The following is a 26,310-nucleotide window of genomic DNA, read 5'->3' as shown; positions in this document are numbered from 1 at the left end:
ATTGATTGCTAGATTGAGATACAGGGGGAATGAAAATGCTTATTGGGTCAATATGTTTAGGGTTTTAATTAAGTTCAGACAAGGACTAGGTGATTCAAACATTTTACATGTTTCTTACTGTGTACTAGATATGCCATCTCAGATAAGCAACCAGGTCCACGTACAGAAAGTGGCATCTAGCTGTAGATTGCCACCAATGACAGTATTGCTAGCTGCTGTAAAAATGTAGCACAGGCAATCTAAACATGTCCATGTGCCAATTCTGTCTGTATAAAGAAACCAACAATATGACTGAAGAATCCAACTACTGACCATGCCAATATTTTCCTTGAAGTGCCTATATAGTACTGCTAGTTGCTAAAGTAATATTGTGTTACTATATATGATATGAAGAAACTCCTGCCATTGTTGTAGCATGATAGGGATTGTTACTCCTTTAACACCTATAGGGCAGGTGTTCAGCTTGTGCATGTCATGACTTCACACCAGCCAATTCCTGACTGTACATGTGTGAGAAGACTGCTGTTTTATGCAGCTTTTCTCACATATGAAGTTCTGTGATATGCATTTGATATCCAATCTCTCACCATCTGTTTCTCCTAATATCTGTCAGTGAAATCTGCCCAGTGCAAGTCATTCTGCTGATGTGGCTCTTTCCTCTTGCTCTACTCTAATAGAAAACCAAGATTTGAAAAAGAAAAAGAAAAAAATCCAACTGATAATCATCGATGAACACTCAAATTTCCCCTACATGTCTGCTGTATCTCTCGCTGCATCTGCAATGAGTAATACGTGGTATTAATTTTAATTAAAATTTATCAATGACAATGCTTGTTAGGGAGGAGAGAGCCCAGAGTGGAGGGAGGGGCCACAGAGAGAGTGTGAGAGGGAGAAAAGAAATGCATTCACACCTATCATCTAATTATACAACAACATTAATCCCATTAGGCCTGGAACTGATTGCCAGGGTGCGGCCCCACGCTGCTGTTGTTATTGCTGTGCAGCCTGGGCCCCTGCCTGCTCCGGCCTGATAACAACTCCAATCAGACCTGTGATCTGGATCTGCGCCGGAGATCGGCCCCGCGGCTTATCCCAAGTTCACATCGAGCTAAAAGCAGAACAAAGAGAGCACAGCAGCACACATAGAGCAGCACACAGGAGAGAGGCAGAGAGAAAGAGCATGCACCTCGCACAAACAATGAATTCATCCCACAATAGTGTGACCATAAAACCATCATGTGACCCAGGCCTTGTCTCACACTGATAAAGAGCACCACTGGAACACTGCACTGTGAACTCCGACTAGACCACTACCATAAACCTATAGCTAATATTGGAAGTAGAGAAGAATGGACTTCCTCCTGTTCCATAATTCTTCTGTAAAATTACTTCTGACATAGGCTAAGGCTTTTCCCACTGTATAGCTGATAAGTCTAAAATAAACAGGTATAGTACATTTGGTTTGATTAGTATATATGTGTGTAAAACTACACCTGTGTTGTTCAGTAAGTTGGACTATTGTATGTATGTGATAAAGCATGTCTGAAAGCAGCAGGAGGAGGAGTGTCTGAGGAGGTCAATGGGACTTCCTTGTCTGGCCTCTGCAGGCGTCCTGGTTTGCTTTAAGTCGTGGGAGGCAGCTCATTATTCATGCTGACCTCTGAGCTGCACTTCTGAAGTCATAGGACCAACACACACACACAGAGACACACACACAGGCCCTATCAGCCCTGTGCATCTGCAGCGGGCTTATCTCTCTCCCATCAGCAGGCCTCACTATCGGCCCACATCTCTCTGTGAGGGGTGGGGCTCCTCGGCTGCCATTTAAACACATCACATTGTACATTGCTCTGCCTGCTGCTGTTTACCTAAAAGCTTATTGTATTTTCCGCACAACAAAATTGCATAGCAGAAATACTTTCATGTATAAAATCAACAAAACAGTAAGAAAGTTCAAATTACTGCATTTTTGTTAGTGACCCCAAATAACTCTTAAAGTATTTGGAAAGTACTCCAATCTGATAATCACCTAAAAAAAAAAAAATCACATGACAAATCTATTCTAGATTCTAGATCTGAAGTGCCTCACCCAACTTTAGGATAACAAAGCAGCCGCAGTTGCAAAGAACTCCAGGCTGAAGGTAAGTCAACTCAAAGCAATACCAAACAAAGCTAATATTATCCCTCGTATAGGTAATTGAGATGCTTGTTTTGCTCTTTATCCACCATAATTGTAATCATCTGTCAGTCACCAAACGCTAACAACAACACAGTGTAATTAAAGTGCCCTCCACGCTCCATCTCTTGCTCCATCTAGCCCCCCTCCCTCCTTATCAGCTTTAGCAATCGCCGCCACGTTTTATCAAGTCTCCCATCTCAACCGCCAAAATATAAGCCCGGGAAGCAGCCTCGTGGGCCGCCTGCCACTATCACACCATCAAGGAGAGTGCTCTTATCAGGCTGGGAGATCTCCAACTGTTGGAAGGATGACGCACAAAGACACACAGACAAATATCTATGTGCTGCACAAATAAGCCTTCTGCTCCTCCATTTCAGGCCAGCAAAAACCTCTGGACTTCAGCCATTGTTATAAGACAGCTCTTGGTACTCTGTCCACTAATGTAGTTCAAGAAGTTCTTTCAGGCTTGTTTACAACTTATATTACTTTTTAGTTGTTATTAATGGCTATGAGAGAATAATACTGACTTGTATCAACTATATTAAAGTGTATTATTAGATATGTATGCTGTAAGTCTATTTTATTGTGTTGATTATATTGTGATGAATTACTCATCAAGATGTTCAGGGATTTAATAAAGGAACTAACAGTTTAGATAAGTTTATACTTTATGATGGTTGTAAATAAAAAACAAAAGAAAACTTTGTATTTTTTTTTTTTCTTCTGGGAGAGGCCATTTATAAGAAAGTAATAACACAAGAGTAAAATTTTGCCGTAAAATGGTGGGCTTATTAGTCCTGATGGTGGTGGTGCCAGAGCTACATACCCCTAATCCCTTATCACTCTTTACTCTCTTCTATCAAAATGTCTGCCAAATCACGAGAGAGTCACAGGGCTGCAAGTCTAGTCCAGTCTACAGTGGGTCCTGGTGCCGAGCTGAATGTGAAGGTGGACCAGGAGAGCAGATAAAAGCGCCATGACACCCCCGAGACGCCCCCCACACGGACGGACGCAGCCAGTTTATCAAGCCCAGGTCTGAATCTGCTACTGCCTGCACCAGAGCTGTCTAAAGGGACTTCACAGCTGATAGACCTCTCTGTGGAAAGAGATATGAATGCACTGCACTAAGACAACTATCAATCTAAACTAACTTAAGACCAGCAACCAACAACTTACACGGTTCCATTACAACCCCTTGCGTTTACAAACCTTTGTCATTTATTGACATAAAAAACCATCAAATTCACTTTATAGTGGTCAGATTTTGCTCTGCCATTTCCCTTTAATTTCCCTTCCATCAAGGAAGAACGCTGCACTGTTACTGGAAGCTGTAAATGTATCATGGAGGTTATGTAGGCATAGGTCATATGTAGCTACTGCGATAGCTACTGTCAGTATAATAATCTCTATCTCTACTAACATTTTACCTGATAATACAGGTAAAATCCAAATAACAGAAAAACAAACTAATAATATAAACTCGCTAGCCTAGGGCCCCATACAAATAGCATTTTTTCCTGTCCTTTAGAAATCGCAGACATTGACATATCTTTACGCAATAATTAGTCATATATTGGGCCATATCATCTCTATCTAAACTTCTGTCTCAAAATTAATAAACACAGCTGGGGTCAAATGATGGTTGCAGTGATAATCAACCAATGACACATAACACATTTTTACTTAGGCCTAACTATTTCATTTCATTTGGCAATCTTAAATATTTCACAACAGCATAATCTACAGTTTATTTCTTATCTGGACCTGCATCTCAATTTCAAATGGAGCCAGGCTTGACTAGAGACACTGGAATATGAATTCCATGTGATAAAAGAAATCACATTATTCAGGTCTATACCGGTTAAACTTGAGGTTTGAGACCAGGCAGTTGAGCAATCACAGATAGCATGTTATTATTATCAACTGAAGGAACAGCACAGCAGCGTTTAAGCAAGCCCATTGGGACAACATTCAGAACCACAGACCTGAACAGACCCGGGAACACAGTGCATCACATCATTAATATGCTTCAGCTCTACTTGAACATCAGTCACTCGCGATAAACCTTCACACGTTTTATAAACAGGAAGCAGCCGGCACAGAGTCAGCCAAACGCCTAAGCAAGAAAAGGGCCTTTCAATGCGGCCTATAAGATGCATTATTGAGTTAAAAGGATAGATGAAAAAAGATCCAATTGTGAGCGGCTATCAGCGGGAGTGATCGGCCAGGTCTTATCTGACGCCCCATCAGTGGAAAAGAGAAGTGAAAAGCCACGGGGGAAGGAACGCCACGACGCCGCTGCCTCACACAAAACAAATAAAACACATCCAATTTTCATCTTTATCAGTACCTACATCGGATCGTTGCTTATCTGTGTTCACATCGTCTTTTTCAGAGAACACTGACGTTTCCACAACAGAATTAAACAGGAAGCCACAGTCACAGCAGCTGTTGCGCCAATGGACACGACGCCAATATGGAAACTTTTGATAAGCTTTAGAATGTTTAGCATTGTGTTCTGCGCAATCTAATTATGAATCTGGAATTTTGTGTTTGGTGTAAATAGATGTATTTAATGGGTGTAAAGTGGGGTTGGGAATGCAATTAGCCTGTATATGAAAAAACAAAAAAACAGCACAACAATAACTAAGTAGCCTAGTTTCAGCCCTAAGCCCGTGTTTAGAGACAGGGACACACATCAATAGGTATATATTAAGTCCAGCTGATTCCCCTGCGACATCAGTTTGACCTCGTGAACTAAAGAGGCCCTTAAGTGGGAGCATAGACACTCACAGCACGCGGATCTCCCAGAGCGCACAGGGGAATACGCAAGGGGACTGGAACCAAAGCAAACTGAGCCAAAACTTTGGATTCTTACGTTTAATCTGCCGGGGTTTGCTCTGCTTCCTGCGGGACATGGCAGCTTCTGTAGCTTCTCTCAAAGCCCGATATGGACTGACGGGACAGCACGGTAACTGACAGTCCTTTCGTCTTCTTCTTCACCGTTCACTGACGCGTCGCGGCGCTCCGTCCACCGATCAGAGCAAGCCGCATGACCCGCTGCTGCACTCTGGGAATTTCTGCCTCGAACCAGGCTCTCTGCGTGACAAGCCTTCGCACTGTTCTGGTTAACAATCTAGGTCCTACTTCAGAGTCCACTTACTTTTCTCTGACCACTTCACTTACAAAAAAGCGTCCGTACACTATATTCACGATATTCTTTCGCTTGACTCGCCTCAGACAAATGCTAGCTCTCGTCGGTCAATTAGTCGTTGTCTTGGACCAACAGTATCGCCATAAAACTGGGAGCAATCCGAGTGTCAGCAGGGTCCAAGCGGCGTTCTCTGTCAAGTTTCCCGTGTCCGTTCCGCCCCCTTGTCTGCCTGCTCCGCGGATGAACCGGGCACAGTCTCGGTGGAGTTCGAGCGCTACACTGTCCTCCGTTTACTACACAGCAGCACGCGCGCCTCGACCACGCCCCTTACGTATGACTCAAGGCAGCGCACTTACCTCCCATTGGTTCACAGTGAACCTTGAAACAAGCTGACAAATACTGTACAGAAACAACAAGTAGCTCGTGGTTATACAAAGAAACAACAAAAAACAAACAATAAATAAATCAATAGGTATTTTTATTTTTTATTTTTTGCCAACTCAGACTTTTTAGCCCACTCAAGCAGCTGTATGCTGCTAGGTCATTTTATTATTATATCATTTGTTGATTTGGGTAGTTTGGATATATTCCATTTAGGCTAGGCAAGCCTATTTTTAAACTTTAAACTTTACATTTACTCTACTTTCTTATATATATTTATATAATCAATATTCTTCATTCTTCATTTATTGGCAATGCAATAAAGTTCTTTCTTTGTCTTATTCTGGATGTAAGACTATATGTAAGTGGTTATAGACATCACTGCTTGGTTGGTTTCTGTAAACCTGAAAGCTATGAGTGGACCCATTAAAGTGTAAAATGGATCATGCACTCACACCAAGCAACTGCTTCTCTTCAAGCGTGTATCTTATCAAAATCAGCCAAATGGCACCATCTAGTGATATAACAATATATCAACGTCTAATAGAAAATTCTTTTAGGCTTTGCTTCTCAACAGCAGATTTAGCCTGACATTAGATGCTGATAATGATTCATAGCTGCTCAAATAGTGCAAACAAAAGGAGTGATGTTAGTGCTCTTCAGACCTAAAGGTGCACTAAGACAATATAACTTTTCCAGTAGGGGGTCCGCCTCTTTCTTGTCTTCTTGGGCATTAATTAATTACAGGTGTTTATGTATGTATAAAAAAGTATACATTGAAAAACATGGTTGTCCCCATTTTTCAGATTTTAATGTATTTCTGTGGAAGTCTGGGGGACCCTTCACCATAAAGTTTCTTTTTTGATTTGCCAAATGTGAACAGAACACATTTGACTTGAGTTCGAATTTAAGAGCTCATGATTGTGAATGAGCACAAGGTTTTACTGATTAATGAAAAGCAAACATTGTTGGCAAACCTGCCCTGTGTGGGAGGAATGTGTGTCACATTTTTTAAATTATCTTGCAATGTGTAAAATATCCACTGATCATTCACAATACTACCGAATGTAAATATTTTTCTTTACAATTACCTTTTGTAAGTAAAATCTATAGAAATGAAAGTTGAAAGAATACAGGAAAGTGTAAATATTTGTTTATCAATTGTATTTGCAGTCAATAAACTATTGATTGTTTTTATTCTGCTATAATATATAATTGACTGATGCCAAAAACATAGATGACATCTTCAAATATTATTTGGATAAAATCAATACAGCACAAAGTATGTCAGATGTAGAAAAACACCTGTAGATGGGGATGATAGAAAACAGTTTTGTAACAGAGTGGTCAGAGTTCACCTGACAGTGAAGAGGAAATCAATAGGCCATATTTAAATAGGGACTTCACATAACAGTGTGAGGTCTCATGAAGGGTTGAAAGTACATGACACTGGGAGGGAAACTGCCATATTCTCTGAAAGCATACTACTGTATACTGTATTCTCAGAAAGGACAGGATGAGAGCTCCACCAGTCCTGCTCTGTCTGCTGTCTGTATGGAGTCTAGCTCAAGGGGTACCAGGTGAGAAGAATTTTAACAAAAATACTAAACTACTGGGAACTGGAAGAGTTTGTTGATATATGGAGGAATGCTTGTTTGTCCCATCAAGTATGTCATCTAGAACGGTATTTACTGAACTTAATTTACTGGCCTTGCGGTAGCTATTTTCATGTACCTGTGCTGATTTGCTGATATTTCCTTTAGCTGAAAATGTTGACTGACTGTGGCATTCTGTATATGGTCATATGATCTGTAGTTGGGAGCACTGACCCTGTACTATCCCTGAAGAATGGGCGAATTCGAGGAGAAGTAGTGACAGTGAAGGGAACAGACAGGAGAGTGAAGCAATACCTGGGGATCCCTTTTGCTCAGCCACCAGTGGGACCCTTGCGCTTGGCTGCTCCACAGGAAGCACAGCCCTGGGATGGAGAGAGGGACTGCACCACACAGCCACCTATGTACAACTGTGTTTTCAAACCTGCATTAGTTTCTGTTACAACACTTACGCTCCTGTCTATCTTGTCAGGTGCATCCAGGACCCACAGATAGTGGTCAATGTTTCAAAGACCATGTCTATGCACTTTGACACCCCAGACATTTCTGAAGACTGCCTGTATCTGAATGTGTACACCCCAGAAGGTGCAGCACAAGAGGACAGGCTGCCAGTATGTCTATATAGAGTCCATGCATGTTGTTTAATGACCAAACATACAGTTCTAACAAATGCATGTTTCATTCTAATCCTGTGTCTGTCTTTCAGGTGCTGTTTTGGATCCATGGTGGAGGTCTCACTGTAGGGGCGGGATCCCAGTATGACGGCTCCTCATTGGCTGCTTATGAAAATATGGTGATAGTCATTATCCAATACCGCCTTGGTCTTCTGGGATTCCTCAGGTAAGGAAAATCAAGTCAAATCTGAAAATTCAAATTTAAGATTCTCCAACTATTGTAATTGTAAAGCACTGGAGATGAGCATGCACAGGGGAACTGGGGCTTCCTGGACCAGCTCATGGCACTGCGCTGGGTGCAGGACAACATTCAGGTGTTTGGTGGAGACCCTCAGAGTGTGACTATTGCTGGGGAGTCAGCAGGAGGCATTAGTGCGTCTATACTGGTAAACCCCAGTACATAAACAGTAATCACACTGCAGTTATTCTCACTGAATTTGTGCTTGTATTTAACAGACTCTATCTCCGCTCGCCAAAGGCCTGTTTCAGAAAGCCATTTTCCAGAGTGGAGTGGCAACACTGGGTAGCTACACCACACACAATCCTTTGACCCATGCCAAGGTACTGAACTTTTAAGGACACAGTTTTTACAATAACTAAATAAGTCAGACATTAAATGCCAGATTTATTTGTTTTCAAACACCAACTTGCATAAAACCTACTGAACCTATTTTAACTTTATCTGTTCCAGATTTTATTTTAAGTTTATCTGTTCCAGATTATTGCCAACCTAACGGGATGCACCCGAAGTACCACAGAGGAGATGGTGGGCTGTATCAGAGCAATGACCAAAGAACAGTTAGTGGCTGCAACAAAAAAGGTATGTTGTGTAGCATTGCATGAATTTTTACATAATACTACACCACCCATTAAAATAAATACATCTAGTATAGTGATGTAGTGAGTGCAGTGCCATGCCTCAGCCACACAGTGGCACTATATTACCACACAGCCTCACTATGATACATGTGTACAGATACAGATATACCTGGGAGCTGTTGTAGATGGCGTGTTTCTCACCGACTCTGCTGAGGAACTTCTGAAGAAAAAGGAGGTGATGAAAATCCCTGTGATTTTGGGTATCACTAACCACGAGTTTGGATGGATCCTGCCTCAGGTAACACATGCCAAAACAAAAAAGAACCATAAATAAAATAAAAAAAATACCATTAATAAATGTATGTGATTTCTTGAAGGCATTTGGTCCTCCTGGCTGGGAGCAGGGAATGAACAGGGAGGCTGTTATGGCTGTCATGAACATGTTCAATCCTTTTGGGGTGAGCGTCATCAATCAGTGTCTTTTCTGTTGCTCTTAAGACAATATGATGCTGAATTTATTTCATTCCATGTAGTGGCAATAAGCACAATAAACAATAAACTAAACTGACCCAAATAGTAAGATACAGAATATCTAATATGTTGTAGGCATCCTCTGCTAACAGCCTGATTGCAAACGAGTACCTGCGAGACGCCCAAAGTCCTGAGGATGTGCGAGACAGGTTCACTGAGGTGATTGGTGACCTGCTCATGACTGTGCCTGTGGTGGGAGTGGCTGGGTATCTCTCAGGTAAGGACCTCTATTTCATATACACTGCCTGGACAAAAAAAAAAAAAAAAACATCACCACCTGGATTTAACTAAGCAAATAGGTACGAGCCTCCTCCAGTTGGTCAGGTCTAAGTTCAGCAACAGTATGTGCTCAAAGAATGAGGTCCGCTGACTACCTGAATATACTGAATGACCAGGTTATTCCATCAGTGGATTTTTTCCTTCCCTGATGGCACGGGCATATTCTAAGATGACAATGCCAGAATTCATTGGGCTCAAATTGTGAAAGAGTGGTTCAGGGACATCATTTCACACATGGATTGGCCACCATAGTCCAGACGTTAACCCCACTGAGAATCATTGGGATGTGCTGGAGAAGACTTTGTGCAACAGTCAGACTCTAACATCATCAATGCAAGATCTTGGTGAAAAATGCAACACTGGATGGAAATAAATCTTGTGACATTGCAGAAGCTTATCAAAACAATGCCACAGTGAATGTGTGCTGTAACCAAAGCTGAAGGTGGTCCAACAAAATATTAGAGTGTGTGACCTTTTTTTGGTGGTGACTTTTTTTTTGGCTAGGCAGCGTATCTTGTGTGTAGAATAGACCCATCATTTTATTGTTTGTGTGTCATATGACTTGCCGGTCTGCTCCTTCAGATGCTGCAGTTCCAGTGTATTTGTATGAGTTTGCATATCGTGCTGAGCTTTTCAAAGACACCCGGCCAAGTTTTGTGAAGGCAGATCATGCAGATGATGTGGGCTTTGTCTTTGGGGCATGTTTTTGGAACGGGAACATAAAAGTCATTGGTAAATGTACATTTGTTTGTCCCTAGAATACTGTGATAGAAAATTGTGTCGAACAACTGAAAGTAACAGTTGTTTTTCCTTCCAAACTAGGTAATTTTACTAAAGAAGAGGAGACTCTTTGTAGAAATATGATGTCCTATTGGGCCAATTTTGCACGAACTGGGTGAGTTATCCAAAGGTCAATATTGTAAATCCGGCTACTATTTTAAGCAGTCTTGTGTGATGACCATTTCCCCAATTATTTTCTGATGTGACACTTGATTTAGATGAAAATTTGCATCTATACAGATGTAGATGTTTCTGTCTATTGATCCATATATGCAGTGGGATTTGTAGAAAGTACTGAAGACTTTCAATGGTAGAATTTGTGTTGCTGATTTTACAATATGTCACCACCATTGAGCAGTTCCGCTTATCTTAATTCATGGCCCTTGTGTTTGGTACTCTTACTAATGTTACTAGTACATGCTATAAAGTAGGTTGAGCAAAATTTGGTACTTAAAAATATACTTCCACCTAATAAACTTATTTACTAACTGATACGTATTTCTGACTTAATTACTGATAACTATAATACTATAACTATGAATGCATATATGTTCAATTACTTTTGCCACTATTGCCTTTGAGATCAAGCTCTTATTAATTAAAATTTTCAATCACAAATGCACATGTGGTTGGCAAAAAAACATTATAACAGAAAACTAGTTGAACATATGACTTGATGCCAGTAGAAGGAGAGAGGACCTGGGTGTTTGGATCACTCTTTTGCCAATTCAATAATGCAAAAAGGAAAAGCAATCACCCCCACATCTCAGTCTCCCCCATGACAAAACACCATCAAACTGACCTGATATTTGTGCCCTGATAGGTCTCCAAATGGGCCAGGTCTGCTCAGCTGGCCTCAGTTTGACCGACAGCAGCAAGCCTACATGGAGCTGGACCTCACACAGACAGTCAAACACAAACTGAGGAGCCATCGGGTGCATTTAATCACAACCACGCTCCCTCAGAAACTACAGGAACTAGCAGCTGCAGGAAAGAAAGCCACTGATTGATTATTAGGTCTATTGATTTTGAATTACATGCCAATACAGTATTTCTGTTTTGTTACTGGATTGAGGGATTTTACTGTACAGTAAAAAACATTGTGCAAAGCCCCATATGATTGATTGACTTTCCAAATGTGTGACTTGATTTATTTATAACGCATAATATAATAATATAATATATATTTCACACTGTGCAAGAAAATGCTTAACCTGCTTGTCTCCATGGACATGTTATTGCTTTTCCTGGAATGTTCTATGTTAAGGCCTTAAACTCCACCAGCCAGATTTATAAGCCAGATATGTGGAGAGACAAACCCCTTCACTATAAGAAGGCATGCATTTCAAGGTATTTCTGAGCAATCAAAACACTCATTAAAGATAACTATGATGCCATACTGTGGAACATTCTGAGCTAACAAATAACATATCTGTGTAGGCAAGTTGCAAGTGCACCTGAGATCAAATCCTGCAAAAAAGAAAGTAATCTTGTGAGAAAAAGGTTACCTTACCCCTAAACATCTTTGTGCTGGAAGATATTTCCTTGAAATCTTCACTTCCAGGGAGCAGTGCTACAGCGGTCAGTGCGCACTATATACTCTCCATTGTGCTGATTGGCTCTGCTGCCCTCTGCGTCATTGGGTTCCCCCCACGTCGTGTTTTCTTGTATCAGCGCATGCGCAGCTCTATTCAGTCCAGTGTAAAGCCCTGAGAAGCTACGACGCACGGTTTTCAGTCCCAAGGTGCCACTGTCCCCTTCTCCTCACACCACAGGACGCTCGAGTGCGCACGCTCGCTGCTCCTTTACCAAGCGCTGCGCAATTGGAAACCATGAAGGTACTTTTAAATAACTACTTGACTGTTCATTTGAATGGATAGGGTGTGAGCGCCATCTCAGGTAATGTTCATGCAATAAGAATCCACTGTATGTTTAGATGCCAGACTGTTGACTGCTGCTCCAGTGTAAACAGGCGACATGCCTGCCCGGGGGTATTCCTCGTCCTGAAAATGGTTTCACGGTCACGTTCCCCGAGACACAATGCATCCAGGAAACGTCAGCGCATGCCGTGTTTACTCTGAGCTGTTTCCTCTTAGCTGTCAAGTGCACACGGCTGCTGCGTGCTCTAACCTGCGCCACCGGACAAGCGCAGTTTGAGAACAACTAACCTTGTCTATTCCAAAATGAATTCAATCCAGCCCCAATATCAGCACTGTATATTGTTATGCTGTTTACTTGGCCTACTATTAGAAATGGTGAGCCCCTACGTTACTGCATAGCATGTCAAAGCTCATAATTATCACTCTGTTATCACATTGTGTTCAGTTGCAGAGTATTGTACGTTTGTCATTTGTTTTGGCTGCCCTACAGTGTGCTTTTAAGCGCTATCTCTAAGTGCACATGGATGAAAGTGTTCCTGGCTTTATAGCAGTCATTCCTCATTTGACTTTTGGCTCCTCTGTTGCCACAGTGATGTTTATTGCATTGCTCTCCACTGGATAGTTTTAGTAGACACCTTAGATTAGGTTTGACTTGTCAACAGGGCTATTACAACATGTTTATTATAGAGAAGTTTTATAAAATTTAATTGAACTGTCTTGGCCTTCAGCAAACCAACTCTGCTTTGGCAATAGCCCCTCTATCACTTGGCTTCCTGCTGGCTGCATTCAAGTAAAATAAAATCACATATATTTTAATGGATAGTTTTTTCAATGTTCCTAGGATTAAGGGGGTAAGATACTGGTATTGATCAAATAGAAGAGGCCTATCCTCTGTGACCTTTGTGTGACCTCTGCAGCCCAGTTGAATGTGAAGGTGATGGGATGGCGATAGTGCTCCCCAGGGCTCCATTATAACCATGTTCAGTGATAATGAGGTGTGGTGTGGTCAGTGTTTCTGTGTATTGCAGGTGCACTGTGACCACAATCGCACACTCAGCCAGTGGCTTTCGTGGCTTTTTCCAACAAGGACTCTTATCTCATCCCTTATCCCTACACTAAATCTGAGGGATCATGCAATTCTGCCTGTATTGTTTTCCTTGTCTTTAAACAAAACCTAGCTTTGCACAGAATATTTGGCTAGAATATTTGGCTATATATATATATATATATATATATATATATATATATATATATATATATATATATATATATATATATATATATATAGACGGCACGGGCATATTCCAAGATGACAATGCCAGGATTCATCGGGCTCAGATTGTGAAAGAGTGGTTCAGGGAGCATGAGACATCATTTTCACACGTGGATTGGCCACCACAGAGTCCAGACCTTAAAAGATACCTGCCATATATCAGGTTTTTATAATATGTTGTAGTGTACCATAAGACGTCATTGGACTCATTTAACATGCATGTCAATATCAACTTGCTGCTGAGCTGTCCTGAAAGCAGAACTAGCATTATCAGATAAAACACTTGTATCAGCTGACCTGCTCCTCTCCATAGGACACCAGTGTTTTTACCTTTGATCCAACTGCAATGGCCTGATTGATTGGATCTGGTAATGCACAGTAGACTGACACAGATGTGATGCAGCATTATCTGTTTGACTGACTGAACTGGGATGAATAATTCTGCTGGAGGTGGGAGGCTGGGGGCATATTGTGTAATATGTGAATCATAGATAGAGGAGTAGGGTCTTGTGATGCTGCAGACAGAGCAACAAGAACTAGCCCGTTTGATGATGCATGTGCCATTCATTAAAAGCTTTTTTTAGGTTTGCAATGTCTATTAAATGTATTTTATTATTATGAAAAGATAATGATGTTGCAAAATGTCATAGTTGTTTTTGCGATATGCAAGTTTTTAATCTACAATAATAAACAGCAAAAAAGGCTGTAATAAGAAGAGCTTAATACAAAGTAAAGCATTGTCATAACATAGACCTAAATGTTAACTGCAATGCAATAGATGGACAGTGTCTCTTAAATGTCTTCAGTTAAGAGAACATTAACAATGGCCCTTTGGGGCAGTGTGTTGGATGGTGTGCCTAGTGGAGTGTAGTCTGTGTTCACTCTGCTGTGCTGCTCAGGGAATCAGAAATACTGCAGCCACAGCTTTTTGACTGACACACTGATTTATTGAACCTCTGCTGCTGCTGTGTGGATTACATATTGAAGACAGGTCATTTTTAAACAGTGGATTAATAGCCTTACACAAGTAACCTGATTTGTGTGTCTTCTGTTAGCCAGTAATTTTTAATTTGTTGACTGGGTGCAATCAATGTTGTAATTATTCAGATCTAAACCCTTTTAATATGGTAAGACATGATCCCACTTAACATAATATTACATGAAAAATGTGGGTTCAAGAGAAGTAATAATTTTTGAGGTATGGAAACTGTAATTTACCTTATGCCTTCTAATCTATACAAAGTCCTGACTATAGTTGTTGAAATCTATGCGTTTCTGTGATGCAATCAGACCAAGTGAACAGGGGACATTAACCAGAGCTAATGGCAGCAATCTTCAGAGGTGACTGTAGAACTGCTGTTATCACTCATCCACCAAATAGTGTAAACTACAGTTGGACAATGTAATGAAATAGGGATAATATTGTGAAAGTTCTTTTGAAGTAATGCTAAATTTGAATATTGGGTACATAGGCAAAACATTTTCAAGGCCAATATACTGCTGAAGTAAATATAGACAATAAATGATAAAATTGAAATGAAAACATAAAGCAGAATTATTCCCCAAAAACGAATCTAAATACAAATAAAAAAATAAAATAAAAAAAAAACATGAGCTGAAATAACTAAATAACAGAATGCAACACTTCTGCAATTAGTTTGTATCTATAATGGGTCATAGAAGTTATTTATTCAACCTTCTACAACTCAAATCTAATCCTACTGCAGAAAAAAATAATAAAATATTGTATTACTTCATTGATAAACGTTCACCCCCAAAAAATATTGCTTCATCTATCATATATTGAACAATAAGTCAATATAGTATTTTTCATGACAAGCCCATGGGTACACCTATTTATAGTGAAAGGAAAATGGAAAGATAATAATAAAAATATAGTTATATTTCTTCACTTTTTCAATTTATACATTTAAACACCTATCAGGATGTACAGTTTATACCATCCTTACTGCTAAACTGCGCTGTTTAACTGCATGTATTTTCATCAATTCTCTCCAATTTTTGTTTTGATATATCTTTAGTGCCACAGTCATACCACAGTCATACATCATGCTTACCTCACCTCTTCATGAACATCTTTATAGTTTAGAGAATTGGTGGTTGTCTTGATATTTTTTCTAAACTTATGTAATGTGTTTGTGAAAGTGTCAGCTGCAGTCATACCCAGAAGTGTGTTACATAATCTGCAGAGTTGTGCTCCAGGAGATGGTGGTCTGCTCTGTCATGGCAGGGCTTTACCTTATTAGCACACGTCATTTCTGAGTCATTTTTGAAAAATATTCTATTATCTGTATGCTTTAGCAAGGAACACAAGATAAGACTTGTATTGAATTATCGCCAAATGCAAATACTCTGTATCTCTCTTTCTTTTTGGCTTTTCCTTTCTGGGGCTGCTAAAGCAAAGCATATACTCAATGCAACAGTGGTTAGCACATCTCCAACCAAGGACGTAGTGAATACAGTTCGGGGCTGACCAATGTGTCTTGAAGATTTTTCAGTGTAGTCTTTGTTGTATTATTTTGGTGTGAAATGCTGGCCCAAAAGTATGTGCAACAACTGATTGAGTTTAAAACTTATAATTATCACAGATATTTATTTTATATTTAGAGTGTGAATTCAGATAGGTGTGTCTGGGAGACAGCAGTATCGCAGTATGATAGACCCAGGTTTTATTTAGCAGCACTCTGACAGAAGAACGTCTGTGGAAGAGCACAGCTCGCCTGCCTCTGGGAGTTACATCAGAGGTTTGTGACTGGAATCTCCCCCTTTTGTGGTGTTTAATCAATGACTTGGACATCCTGTTTATGCTGAGATGAAAGCCAGAGTACAATAATGAGCCTAGGACAATGTGCCATGATGTCATTTTGATGTGGTGATTGAAACAAGAAAAAGGGTTTGGTGTGAAAGAAATTTGGCTTTTCAGCCACAATGACTTGCCTATAGAAAAGTTGATGAGTATTTGAAATGTATAACTTTTGTTGTAGCATATTTCTTAAAATCAAATGTTGATATTGAATCATAAAATATTGAACCTGATCAATTATAACATAAAACTTGGGTTGATAATAATTAATAGTGATTATTCTTCGATCTATGCAATAGAATGATCAATGCAAATGTAAGCATTCAAGCTGCCCCAAATTATATTGGTTAAATTACTGGGACATGGTATTTTGGGGAAAAAAGAAATGCTGTGTACTCTGTGTGTAGTTCTCAATCTGTCAGTCGAAAATGTCCCATATAAGAACAAGTTATAATGACTTAACTAATAAAGTAATAGTACGCCATTTTGTCCAGTGCACAGTGAAAGCCATTTGCAGTTGCAGAACAAATGAAGTTGCCCGTGAAGCTGGAAGAACAACAGAACATCCTTTCAGGAAGCACTTATCAATGACTCCAGGACCAGCCCCTGGTCTGTTCACATTCTTTTACTCCGGACGAGCCGCAGAAACAAAATAGACCATTAAATTCAGTTTGGATGGGGATGGGAAAGCATGTTTATTTAGCACTTTTGCCAAATACCATTTTTCTCTAGAGCAGCAACAATAAGTAAACCTTGTTTTGTTTATTTGTGGATAAAGAATGAATAAGACAAAATAAGGACAGTTTCATCCAGCACAGTACAAAGAACTGACTCAGAGACTATAAAGGAAGTGAATGAAAAAGGCATCACAGTTAGCAGAAAGAATAGCCACTATTTGCATGCTCATCGGGGGCAGGAGCACCTGCAGGATTTTTTGGGAAGGTACGCACAGCCAAGTAGGTAACAGACCCTCCACACGCACCCGCATGCACACCCATCACACATACATGCAAAATAGTCACATAAGCCTATTTTAACTTTTTCCCTTGCCCCTCCATTTCCTCTGTGCTCTCCCTTCAGGCTCTCCTCCTCTCTCAGTCTGCACTTTTCCATCGTACACCTGACGCACAGGGCTTTGGAGAACATTTACTTTCCCAAAGAGCCTTGGTTCAGTTTCACGGTTTACTGAATAAGTTTATGTCATTATCTCATGTTATGTTTAGGATTTCCAACTCTACACAGAGGGAATTAAACCATTTCATTACGCGGGGAGGGGTACACGTTCTGACAATCCTGAACACATTGACTGAGGTGAGTCACAGGTCCACACTGTGCCGAGAGAGAAGAGAGAGTGAGAGACAACTTATTGAATGACACACTTGTTTTATAGTTATTATCGCGGCTCCCACAGGACTGGCGTTTGTGACACTGGAGAAGAGGGTGTTGTTTCATCAAGTCCCACTGCACACACACATTTAAAACAAGCCCACAGTGGCACTGTCTTTTAAGCGCTGGAATAGGAGAGAGAGAAAGAGAACTAGCGCTTGTCTAGGTTCCCTGTGTACCCAGTGTCAGAAATAGCAGCTTTTAATAGTCCTGTAGCCCTGCTCTCCATAAAGAGGAGAACATTTTGGTCAGTAATCACTGTCACACTGCTCCATGCTTGACTTGGGAGATCCATTTGGATTCAGTGGGGAAATTCAAGGTACGCGTAGGGCGTACAGGCATACCCTTGCAGGTGCACTGATTGGGCGAGTGATACTGTACAGAGTAGCCTAACTGCTGTCCATGTCTGAATATGAACGCAAAAAATCAAGCCAGGAAGTTTCCCTCATCAAAACCCTGTTGAGGCAAATGAAGGTGACAGGAAGATGATAACATTGCTTTCGCACTTGGACCCTGGCAAGGAATGATGAGCAATGAGCTATGAGCGATGATAAGCTGAAGATGCAGGGTAGGCCCAGAAGTGAAGCTTAAGGTGAGGGAAGGAATCTTCCAGTCTGATCCTTTGCTAATTACTTTACAGTGATATATGATTGGTGAAAACTAAACATGAAACTTTCAATAGGTTAAAATTTTACTGGCAAAGAATTTAATTGAATAAGGGAAAATGTTTTTCCAACAGTTATACCATTGTAGAAACGTGGTGTGGACATCATCACAAATAAATCCCCATCACATGAACATGTTATGTTATGCTTTATGGTATAAAATGCTAATAATCCATCTTTTTCCTCTTGTTTGTCTTGTTATCTGTCTTCAGGTGCTACAGATGCTCTAAGTTTGTGCAACCTCGGTCCCCCTGGTGGGAGAGAGTAGGCACTGCACCCAAAGCAGTGGCTGTCATCTGATGTGCCTGCACAGTTACATTCTCTGAAGCTTTCCCAGGATCTAGAGCTCCTTCTGATCCATTATGGAGGGAGTGGCAGTGGATAACCTCATAGACTTTGATTTACCATCTGAGTCCAGTTCTCTCACTGTGGTTGAAGGACAAAACCAGGGTCACATGGACATCTTCTCCCCAGAGCCGGCCTCCTCTAGGGGGCTGCGACAGGACACACTGCTTGAGCCCCTAGCCCCTACAAAAGCATCCTCCCATCACCATCATCACCATGACAATGATGACAGTGATGCTACAGAGTCCGCCGACAGTGAGAACGATATGGACCCCCCTTCTCATGTGTGGGACGAACGGCGATCCTCTTCATCATCCAGTCACAGTGTGGAAGATGCTGACCCTGATGCACTAGAGAGGAGGACCTTTATGAAGGCTTATGTAGACAAGATCTTCCATGGAAAGTAGGTGCAAGCTCTTTAATAAGGTATTTTTCAATTCTTACTTGAACATGTAGGCTACTATAATGCCAGATTTGTACTGTCTATAAGGCAGGTTTGGCACGCACTTTGAGTGGGTTACTTGCAGATTGCCTGTTACACCAGCTATGACAACTGCAGTGTTGCTTAAAGCAACACAGTTTCAATTTGGTTCACACAATAACACACATCTAATGACCTAAAAACAATAGTCCGCTGCAGTGTCTGGGAAAAATATGGGACATCTTGCAGATTCTGATTGGAATGACTTTCTAACGCAGACTTTCTCGCCACTGTGCCACACCACTGAATCGTCCCAGAGGTCGCAGACCCTCACTCTCTGAATGCGTTTCATCTCCACATGGCTATGCCACACAGGGCTGTGAGCCCCGAGGAGCTCAAGAAGAGCCCAAGACCCTGAGCTTGTGAAATAAAAGTCTCCATTTCAGACTAAAATAAGTATTTATTCAAAAGCTGGATTACAGATCTCTACTGTGTTTCATGCTTTAGCTCTGAACTGTAGAAATTGATCTTGTTGAAGTACGGCAGAGTGGCGTAGGACCCGTGCAGCCCGGGGCAGTGCATACGCAGAATGTAGAAAGGCTCTCATTCACTGCAATAGGCGCACAATTACTACGCAGTGGCGCAGTGGAACAGAGATGTATGATGTGGAATCAGCCTGTAAGTCTTGTGGGACCCATGCGGGTCCGAACTGCACCACGTTTGCAGTCAGTGTACACCAGATGTAAGTTAAAAAGGTTTAATGATACAAATTAATTCCTCAGATTAATAAATGAATGGAAACATGTGAGGCACTGCAGGGGAATAGGAAGAAAACAGAAAAATCTATTTGAACCTTCTTCTGTAGTTTAATTATTTAAATGATAGAAAAATGTTAAATATATTTCTAACTAATGTTTTCTCCAGACACCACAACATAATAGAAACTAATTGCCATCAATCCATTACACATTTTGTGTGCCATGTTAATTTAATACATTTTCTTTGTATGATTAGTCACACATAAATATTGTATTTCCACAGTGAGGAGTTTGATCAAGAGGAGAAAGCACGTTTTGGAGAGTTGTGCAGTGGAGAGAATGGAAAAGGCAGAGAGTGGTTTGCCAAATACGTCAGTGCACAGGTTTGCAAAAAACCTACTTTATACCTGCTTTATATTGTGCACGAAATAAACAAGTTTGGATTGGAAATTAATGTGAAGCTGTCTGTTCCATAAATAAAAAAGTGTTGTTGTGTGTTTGCAGCGATGCCACTCCAAATGTGTGAGCGAGCCTACTTTCTACCGCCTGGTGCAGTCTTTTGCCGTTGTGCTGTTTGAGTAAGTCTCTGCACATTGCTTATTTTAAGTCAGTATTTTTTTTATTTACTTCTGAGGAATCATGTCTTATTTTGTAGATGTTACCAGATGGATGATTACACACCAGCTAAAAACCTAATGACCATGTGTTTCACCTTTTATTACATTGGTGAGTTCACTTGCACTTTCTGATCCTGAATAGCTCAAGTTACCTTCAATAGTAAAAGTTTTCCACAAATTGTCCTTTTGTACTCATCAGCTCACAGTGGCTATGTTTAAAAGTCTAATCATTATTGGATTTTTGGAATGATCAGATTATTGAAATGTCATGTAAACAGTTTCTTTCTGGTTGTTCACATCCATTACATATTTTGACAATGTAAATGGCACAAAAAAGGGTAAACTAATAAGAAAAGGGATTCATAGCTTGAACAGTTTTTTTTTTAAATGCATTGTACTTTGTCTTCCAAATACAACAGCTGATTAACACATGTCACCTGTTTTTTTTTTTATCTTATTATTGGGGTATGTGATTATTGTAGTTATCCAAATTTTAATGTAAATGTACCCAGTGACTGTGCTTAGTTTATTCAGACCAAGCTTCAGAGAGCAAGAGTGTGGTCGTTCTTGCAGCCTCATTTCACAGTCTGCTGCAATGCCTGTGGTGTTCAGAGACTTATGTTTATATAATATAAGTCTGTGCTGGAAACTTCCTGTCATCATGGTAATTTGTCCTGTCACATTAACAAGCTCTCATGTGCAATATATTGATTCAGAAAATATCGCAATAAACAATTATCCCTGTATCTAGTACTAAATGTCCTTGTAAATGCATTGCTTTTTCTTTTTAATCAGCTCTTTTTGCAGCTTTTTCATCATTTTTTTATGCAGAGATTTTACTTCAAAGAACACATATTTATTAGTATTTTTTGTTCTTATTTAATTATACATATATATTTTTTTTTAATTACCATTGCTTCTTGTGTGCAAATAGGAAAAGCACAGCCACCCCCATCAGAGCTGTTGGAGCGGGGGACTCCTCCTGTGGGCCTGGACTCATATCTGAACAAGGCCAACTCGTGGCTCACAGGGAAAAAGGACGCAGCGGAACGACTGCTCAAGACCACATCCAAGAGTGATGTGAAAGGCTTTTTCGGAGGGCTGGAGAGCAAACTGAGGAGCTCCATGGCAAACAAGACTGAGTAAGGCCACTGCAACAACTCTTTAAGATGTCAGCTTTGTCAGTTTAAGTGTAAAACTGAAACACTGTTATATTGACTTCCTAAACACAGTCTTAAGGGGTGCATCAGGACAGAAACATATTTTATGCAAGACAAGAGTAACGATTAGTGTTGGAGTCATTGCCATTACAAATGTAAGATTATAAAGTGTGCTTTTTGCTGTTGCTCTTCAGGGATGGAGGAAGCCCAGTGGAAAAGCCCACAGCCCCAGGTATAGTATGTCCAACACTTGATATCTGCACTTGCCTCCCTTTTTCTTCAATGTGTGTTATTACCCTGATAATTATTGTTATTTCTTCCCACAGTGTCAGATGCTACTGAGGAAAAGAAAGGGGACAAAGTGTACCTTTACACCCACCTCAAGCAGCAGCCCATTTGGTGAGTCACATGTTGCACAAAGGTCCAAAGCCAAACAACCAATTGAATAATCCTGTCAGTATTTACAGCTAGCCCCTTTTTAGAAACTACAATAAATGAAACTCTCATTTTTTTCCATTGATTTCTCTTCTCAGGCACACACTAAGGTTTTGGAATGCAGCCTTCTTTGATGCGGTTCACTGTGAGCGAAAGAAGAGGTCTCCAACCACCAGGTGAGGCTCAACATAGGGCACAATATTTGCCATTTAGACACTATAAAAAATATTTGTGGTTGCTGTAAACAAAATACTTTTTTAAAAATCTATTAGTATTTAGTACAATATTAGTATTTATGTTAGATCGGCTACTGATTTGTTGTCAGAATTAAACTGTAATGAATTAGTTGATATAGGTATGCAATTTAGGTGTACCTTGGCAACGCTTCCTGTCTCACGCTAATAACAACATATGGTTAATAAGGTCGTTTTCACACTGCCACAAGTTAGGCCATAAACATAAAAGAGCATTCGCTCCGAGAGCGGTGCACTTGGGCCGGTGTGAATTCAACAGCTGCACTCTGGACCGCAGTAAACGTCCGGTCCAAGAGCGCTTGAAACAGGAGGTCTCGGAGTGGCTCCACCTGCACTCTGGAGTGCATTGTGAACACGACCAATCTACACAGTCCACTGTGACAGTAAAAGTGCTTGGAATTGGGGAAAAAAAACATTCGGATCCCATATATTTCTATGACTGGGCTCTGCAGAGCTGATCTTTGACGCGTTCGTCTGACGAGGCAATTTGGATCAACTTGATATCAGTGATAGGTCTCCTCCAGCTTCTGTCTGCGCAGGTGAGCCTGGGTCTGTCTGCGCAGGTGAGCCTGGGTCTGTTTGCGCAGGTGAGCTTGAGTCTGTCTGTGGGTCGTCCCAAAAGCTTTTTCTCCTCCGCCAGCACACCTCCTCCTTGTACAGCCCTCACAGTGTATTTAGTCACAGGTGAAAGAAAAGACCACTGAGTATAGAGGAAGTGAGTGTGTGCCCGCATATTCACAGCCCCTATCCACTTGAAGCACGTTGTCACAGAAATAAGTTTGGCGATCAGCCGATGGACTTTCACGTGGCTCATGGTATATATTTGGGGTGGAACAAGATTGACCCAAAACTAAAGTAAACAGAACTAAATCTACTGCGCAATGGCATCAGTCCACAGAGTGCAGTGACTTGTGAAAATGACCTAAAGCAGAGCAGCCCTAATGTGGTCAGATCATCAAAATAACAACAGTGTTGTGAATGTTATTGTGGAATATATGCAAAATGTTAATTTTGAGTATAGTCTTTATAATAAAAAGGCTGCAAAATGAAAAGGACAAAAAAGAAAGAAAGACTGTTAAAACCAAAAAAGGGTATAAAGTGATATATGTCTGCACCTTTGTGGATAATTTTAACAGTTATTTCACATTTGTCTAATACTTAAACCTCAACTAATACATTTAAAACTTTTCTGTTACATTGGCATAATGGTCTCAATATTGTTCATGGTACTACAAAAAATTGAGGTATTCATAATTAATGCTTTTCATACACATCAGTGGGAATGTGATTTACTACTTTTAGTACTAGCGTCCTTTATAGGAAATGGAAATGTCTTCATCTAATATTCTCTTTTTGGCCTCTGTTCTATGAGCATGCTGATTTAACCCTTTGTTTTTTGTGCCTTGCTGCGGGGCAGTGGACCACAGGATCAAAATGAGAGGTCTGTCCAACATGTCCGCTGCCCTCAGAAAGTTGAACAAACCCTCAGAGAGATTTGTTACAAACAGGGCACTGCATGTGTGAGAGAAGAGCAGTGCTGTTAAGCCAGGCCTAGCCTCAGGTTTAGTCAGAACACTGTGTATGCTTCAGTGAATAGGGCTCAGATAACTCCCCAGGCGAACTTCTCACTGCCCACAGTTTGAGCTTGTCTACAAAGAGACAGACTAGAATTCAATTACTGGCGTTAATAGGTGCACACAACATTTACAGAGAGCCAGGATACCAGACCAGTGTTTCTGTTGGGATGTTGCATCCTCAAAATTTGCATGTTCTTTTTGCTGTTGTCGTATCCACGGTCACATGATTCACTGCAAGGCTGCTTCTGTTTATTTGTTTCCTGCACCTTGTAAAGCTTTGATTTACATAAATCTTTTAAATTTTGGTTAGTTTGAAGCCAAGGCTCTGGGCTCACAGCATGTTCATCTCTCCATTTGCTCCAGCAGCATGATCCTAACCTCAGCGGCCTTTACACCTCACCTATTATTGGCTCTGCAGAGATTCTAGATCCAACTATAACAGTCGAACACCTCCTATTAAAGTGTATTTAGTCAGGAATAAATTCCTGTCAAACCTGTCTTGCATTGCTCATGTCAGTATATATGGATCAAAGTGTGATTTTCAGCAACTTTTTTTTCTCCATCCAATTAAAATCATTTCTGGTGGTGGGTTTTGTTATTATTTTGGCAGTTGTGTTTTGTGCCTGTCTGTTTCTATGTGGGTCAAGTTGCATCCATTCACAGACTTCATCCTCTTGAGGGGCTAGTGTCACTGATGCAACACAGCGTAATGCTGTAGATATATTTAGTGCTTTGTCTGGTCTTGACACTAGTCCACAGTGTCTATGGGCCTGTGAAGGTCCGGTACAAACCTGTGTTATAATGCCTACCCTGTTAATACTTTAGAGAGAAGTGGTGTCACATGAGCCAGCAGGAAAAGGACGACAACTCCAAGATCGATGAGAACATTGCATTTGGCCAGCTGGGGTAAGCACCCGCAAACTGCATGGCTACACTACCAATAATTATTGTCTTTATCTTAAAATTGAATGCATTTTAAAATGCATTTCTCTCTTTAGGACATTCACTCATAATATGTTGGCGTTTGGGCTCAGTAAGAAGCTCTGCAATGATTTCCTTAAGAAGCAGGCAGTAATAGGAAACCTCAATGAAGGTAAAAAAAACAAAAAATTGTTTCAAAGCACAACACGTATAATTAAACGTTAGTAGAGAATACTGGCACTATTATTAATTACTACTAATGTTTCTAGTATTAAAATATTAATAATGAATACTACTAATATTGTACTTCTAATCATACTATGACTACTGTTTCTAGAGATAAAAAAATCTATTATACTTTTTAAAATTTTAGTAAATAAAGAAAATATGTATTTATTGGTGTCTATGAAAAGTACAGTGTCTTCTCTAAGTACTAAAGTTTATTACCTACATCTATATTGTAAATCAAAAACTAAATTCTCTGTGACTCATCCTGTGTGCAGAGCAGTACAAGTTGCTGACGGAGCACATAGAGAAAATGGCGGTGGAGTGAACGACTGAAGCACTTGGACCACAGTCAGGATCACAGTCAGGTTTCTGGCCTGTGAGCTGTACTGAACTGCTGTGCCATTCTGTAGCAATTGCTCTGCATATCAGCAATAAGACCACACCATCAGCTGGGTATTAATAATCGATACCTGCCTCTCTCTCGCTCTATCTATCTATCTATCTATCTATCTATCTATCTATCTATCTATCTATCTATCTATCTATCTGTCTATCTGTCTATCTGTCTATCTGTCTATCTGTCTATCTGTCTATCTGTCTATCTGTCTATCTGTCTATCTCTGTCTATATCTCTGTCTATATCTCTGTCTATATCTCTGTCTATATCTCTGTCTATATCTCTGTCTATATCTCTGTCTATATCTCTGTCTATATCTCTGTCTATATCTCTGTCTATATCTCTGTCTATATCTCTGTCTATATCTCTGTCTATATCTCTGTCTATATCTATATCTATATCTATATCTATATCTATATCTATATCTATATCTATATCTATATCTATATCTATATCTATATCTATATCTATATCTATATCTATATCTATATCTATATCTATCTCTCTATATATAGTTATAGATATATAGATATAGATAGATAAAACCCATAAAGCCATGTAGTGTATTCTACTATTACATACATCTCCTGTGTGCAGGCCTCTCTATGTTTCTGACATCAGTTAAATGTTGCTGTGCATCAGTTTTACCAGTGCATTATATTGTGCAAAAGCAGTGACATGATCTTGTTTACTCACTGTGTCATTAATGACTATTATAGAACTCAAAAAGGTCATTTTTAAGGTGTCTAGACTAGATGG

At 40.2% G+C, this 26,310-nt stretch overlaps 3 protein-coding genes across 3 annotated transcripts in view; 2 read left to right on the top strand and 1 right to left on the bottom strand.

Annotated features, from left to right (window-relative positions):
• The window catches only part of zfpm1 (zinc finger protein, FOG family member 1), a 69,765-nt gene extending 64,147 nt beyond the window's left edge, over positions 1–5,618 (bottom strand). The window contains exon 1 of the mRNA XM_033967737.2: positions 5,058–5,618. Within this exon, the coding sequence (XP_033823628.1) occupies positions 5,058–5,097 (40 nt within the window). The 5' untranslated portion in view covers positions 5,098–5,618. The remainder of the gene's footprint in view (positions 1–5,057) is intronic.
• Positions 5,619–7,146: 1,528 nt separating this feature from the next.
• Positions 7,147–11,463, top strand: ces3 (carboxylesterase 3). Its single transcript, XM_033968445.2, has 13 exons — positions 7,147–7,294; positions 7,530–7,731; positions 7,800–7,938; positions 8,034–8,167; positions 8,234–8,387; positions 8,458–8,562; positions 8,720–8,821; positions 8,978–9,118; positions 9,198–9,278; positions 9,427–9,568; positions 10,213–10,362; positions 10,453–10,525; positions 11,234–11,463. Exons 1-13 carry the CDS (start codon positions 7,231–7,233, stop codon positions 11,418–11,420), a joined length of 1,674 nt encoding a protein of 557 aa, XP_033824336.1. The 5' UTR covers positions 7,147–7,230; the 3' UTR covers positions 11,421–11,463.
• Positions 11,464–12,116: 653 nt separating this feature from the next.
• Positions 12,117–25,678, top strand: kiaa0513 (KIAA0513 ortholog). The gene is made up of 12 exons (XM_055222636.1): positions 12,117–12,248; positions 18,651–19,186; positions 20,246–20,345; positions 20,467–20,540; positions 20,618–20,688; positions 21,514–21,721; positions 21,934–21,971; positions 22,066–22,138; positions 22,273–22,350; positions 24,831–24,911; positions 25,004–25,098; positions 25,430–25,678. The coding sequence occupies exons 2-12, from the start codon at positions 18,801–18,803 to the stop codon at positions 25,477–25,479; spliced, it is 1,254 nt and encodes a 417-aa protein (XP_055078611.1). The 5' UTR covers positions 12,117–12,248; positions 18,651–18,800; the 3' UTR covers positions 25,480–25,678.
• The last annotated feature ends 632 nt before the right edge of the window (positions 25,679–26,310 follow it).

This window comes from Periophthalmus magnuspinnatus, chromosome 6 (genome assembly GCF_009829125.3).
Source record: "Periophthalmus magnuspinnatus isolate fPerMag1 chromosome 6, fPerMag1.2.pri, whole genome shotgun sequence".
NCBI lineage: Eukaryota > Metazoa > Chordata > Actinopteri > Gobiiformes > Gobiidae > Periophthalmus > Periophthalmus magnuspinnatus.
Note: the sequence above shows the minus strand (reverse complement) of the source record. Positions and strands in the feature narration are given on the sequence as shown.

What these genes read in the sequence shown, in the direction of transcription:
- ces3 (XM_033968445.2), top strand. Translation starts at nt 7,231, where the DNA reads ATGAGAGCTCCACCAGTCCTGCTCTGTCTGCTGTCTGTATGGAGTCTA. An exon ending in GGTCTTCTGGGATTCCTCAG is followed by an intron (nt 8,168 to 8,233) that starts GTAAGGAAAATC and finishes GTAATTGTAAAG; the next exon opens with CACTGGAGATGAGCATGCAC. An exon ending in TAGTGGCTGCAACAAAAAAG is followed by an intron (nt 8,822 to 8,977) that starts GTATGTTGTGTA and finishes ACATGTGTACAG; the next exon opens with ATACAGATATACCTGGGAGC.
- kiaa0513 (XM_055222636.1), top strand. Translation starts at nt 18,801, where the DNA reads ATGGAGGGAGTGGCAGTGGATAACCTCATAGACTTTGATTTACCATCT. An exon ending in CCAAATACGTCAGTGCACAG is followed by an intron (nt 20,346 to 20,466) that starts GTTTGCAAAAAA and finishes GTGTGTTTGCAG; the next exon opens with CGATGCCACTCCAAATGTGT. An exon ending in CTCAAGCAGCAGCCCATTTG is followed by an intron (nt 22,139 to 22,272) that starts GTGAGTCACATG and finishes TTCTCTTCTCAG; the next exon opens with GCACACACTAAGGTTTTGGA.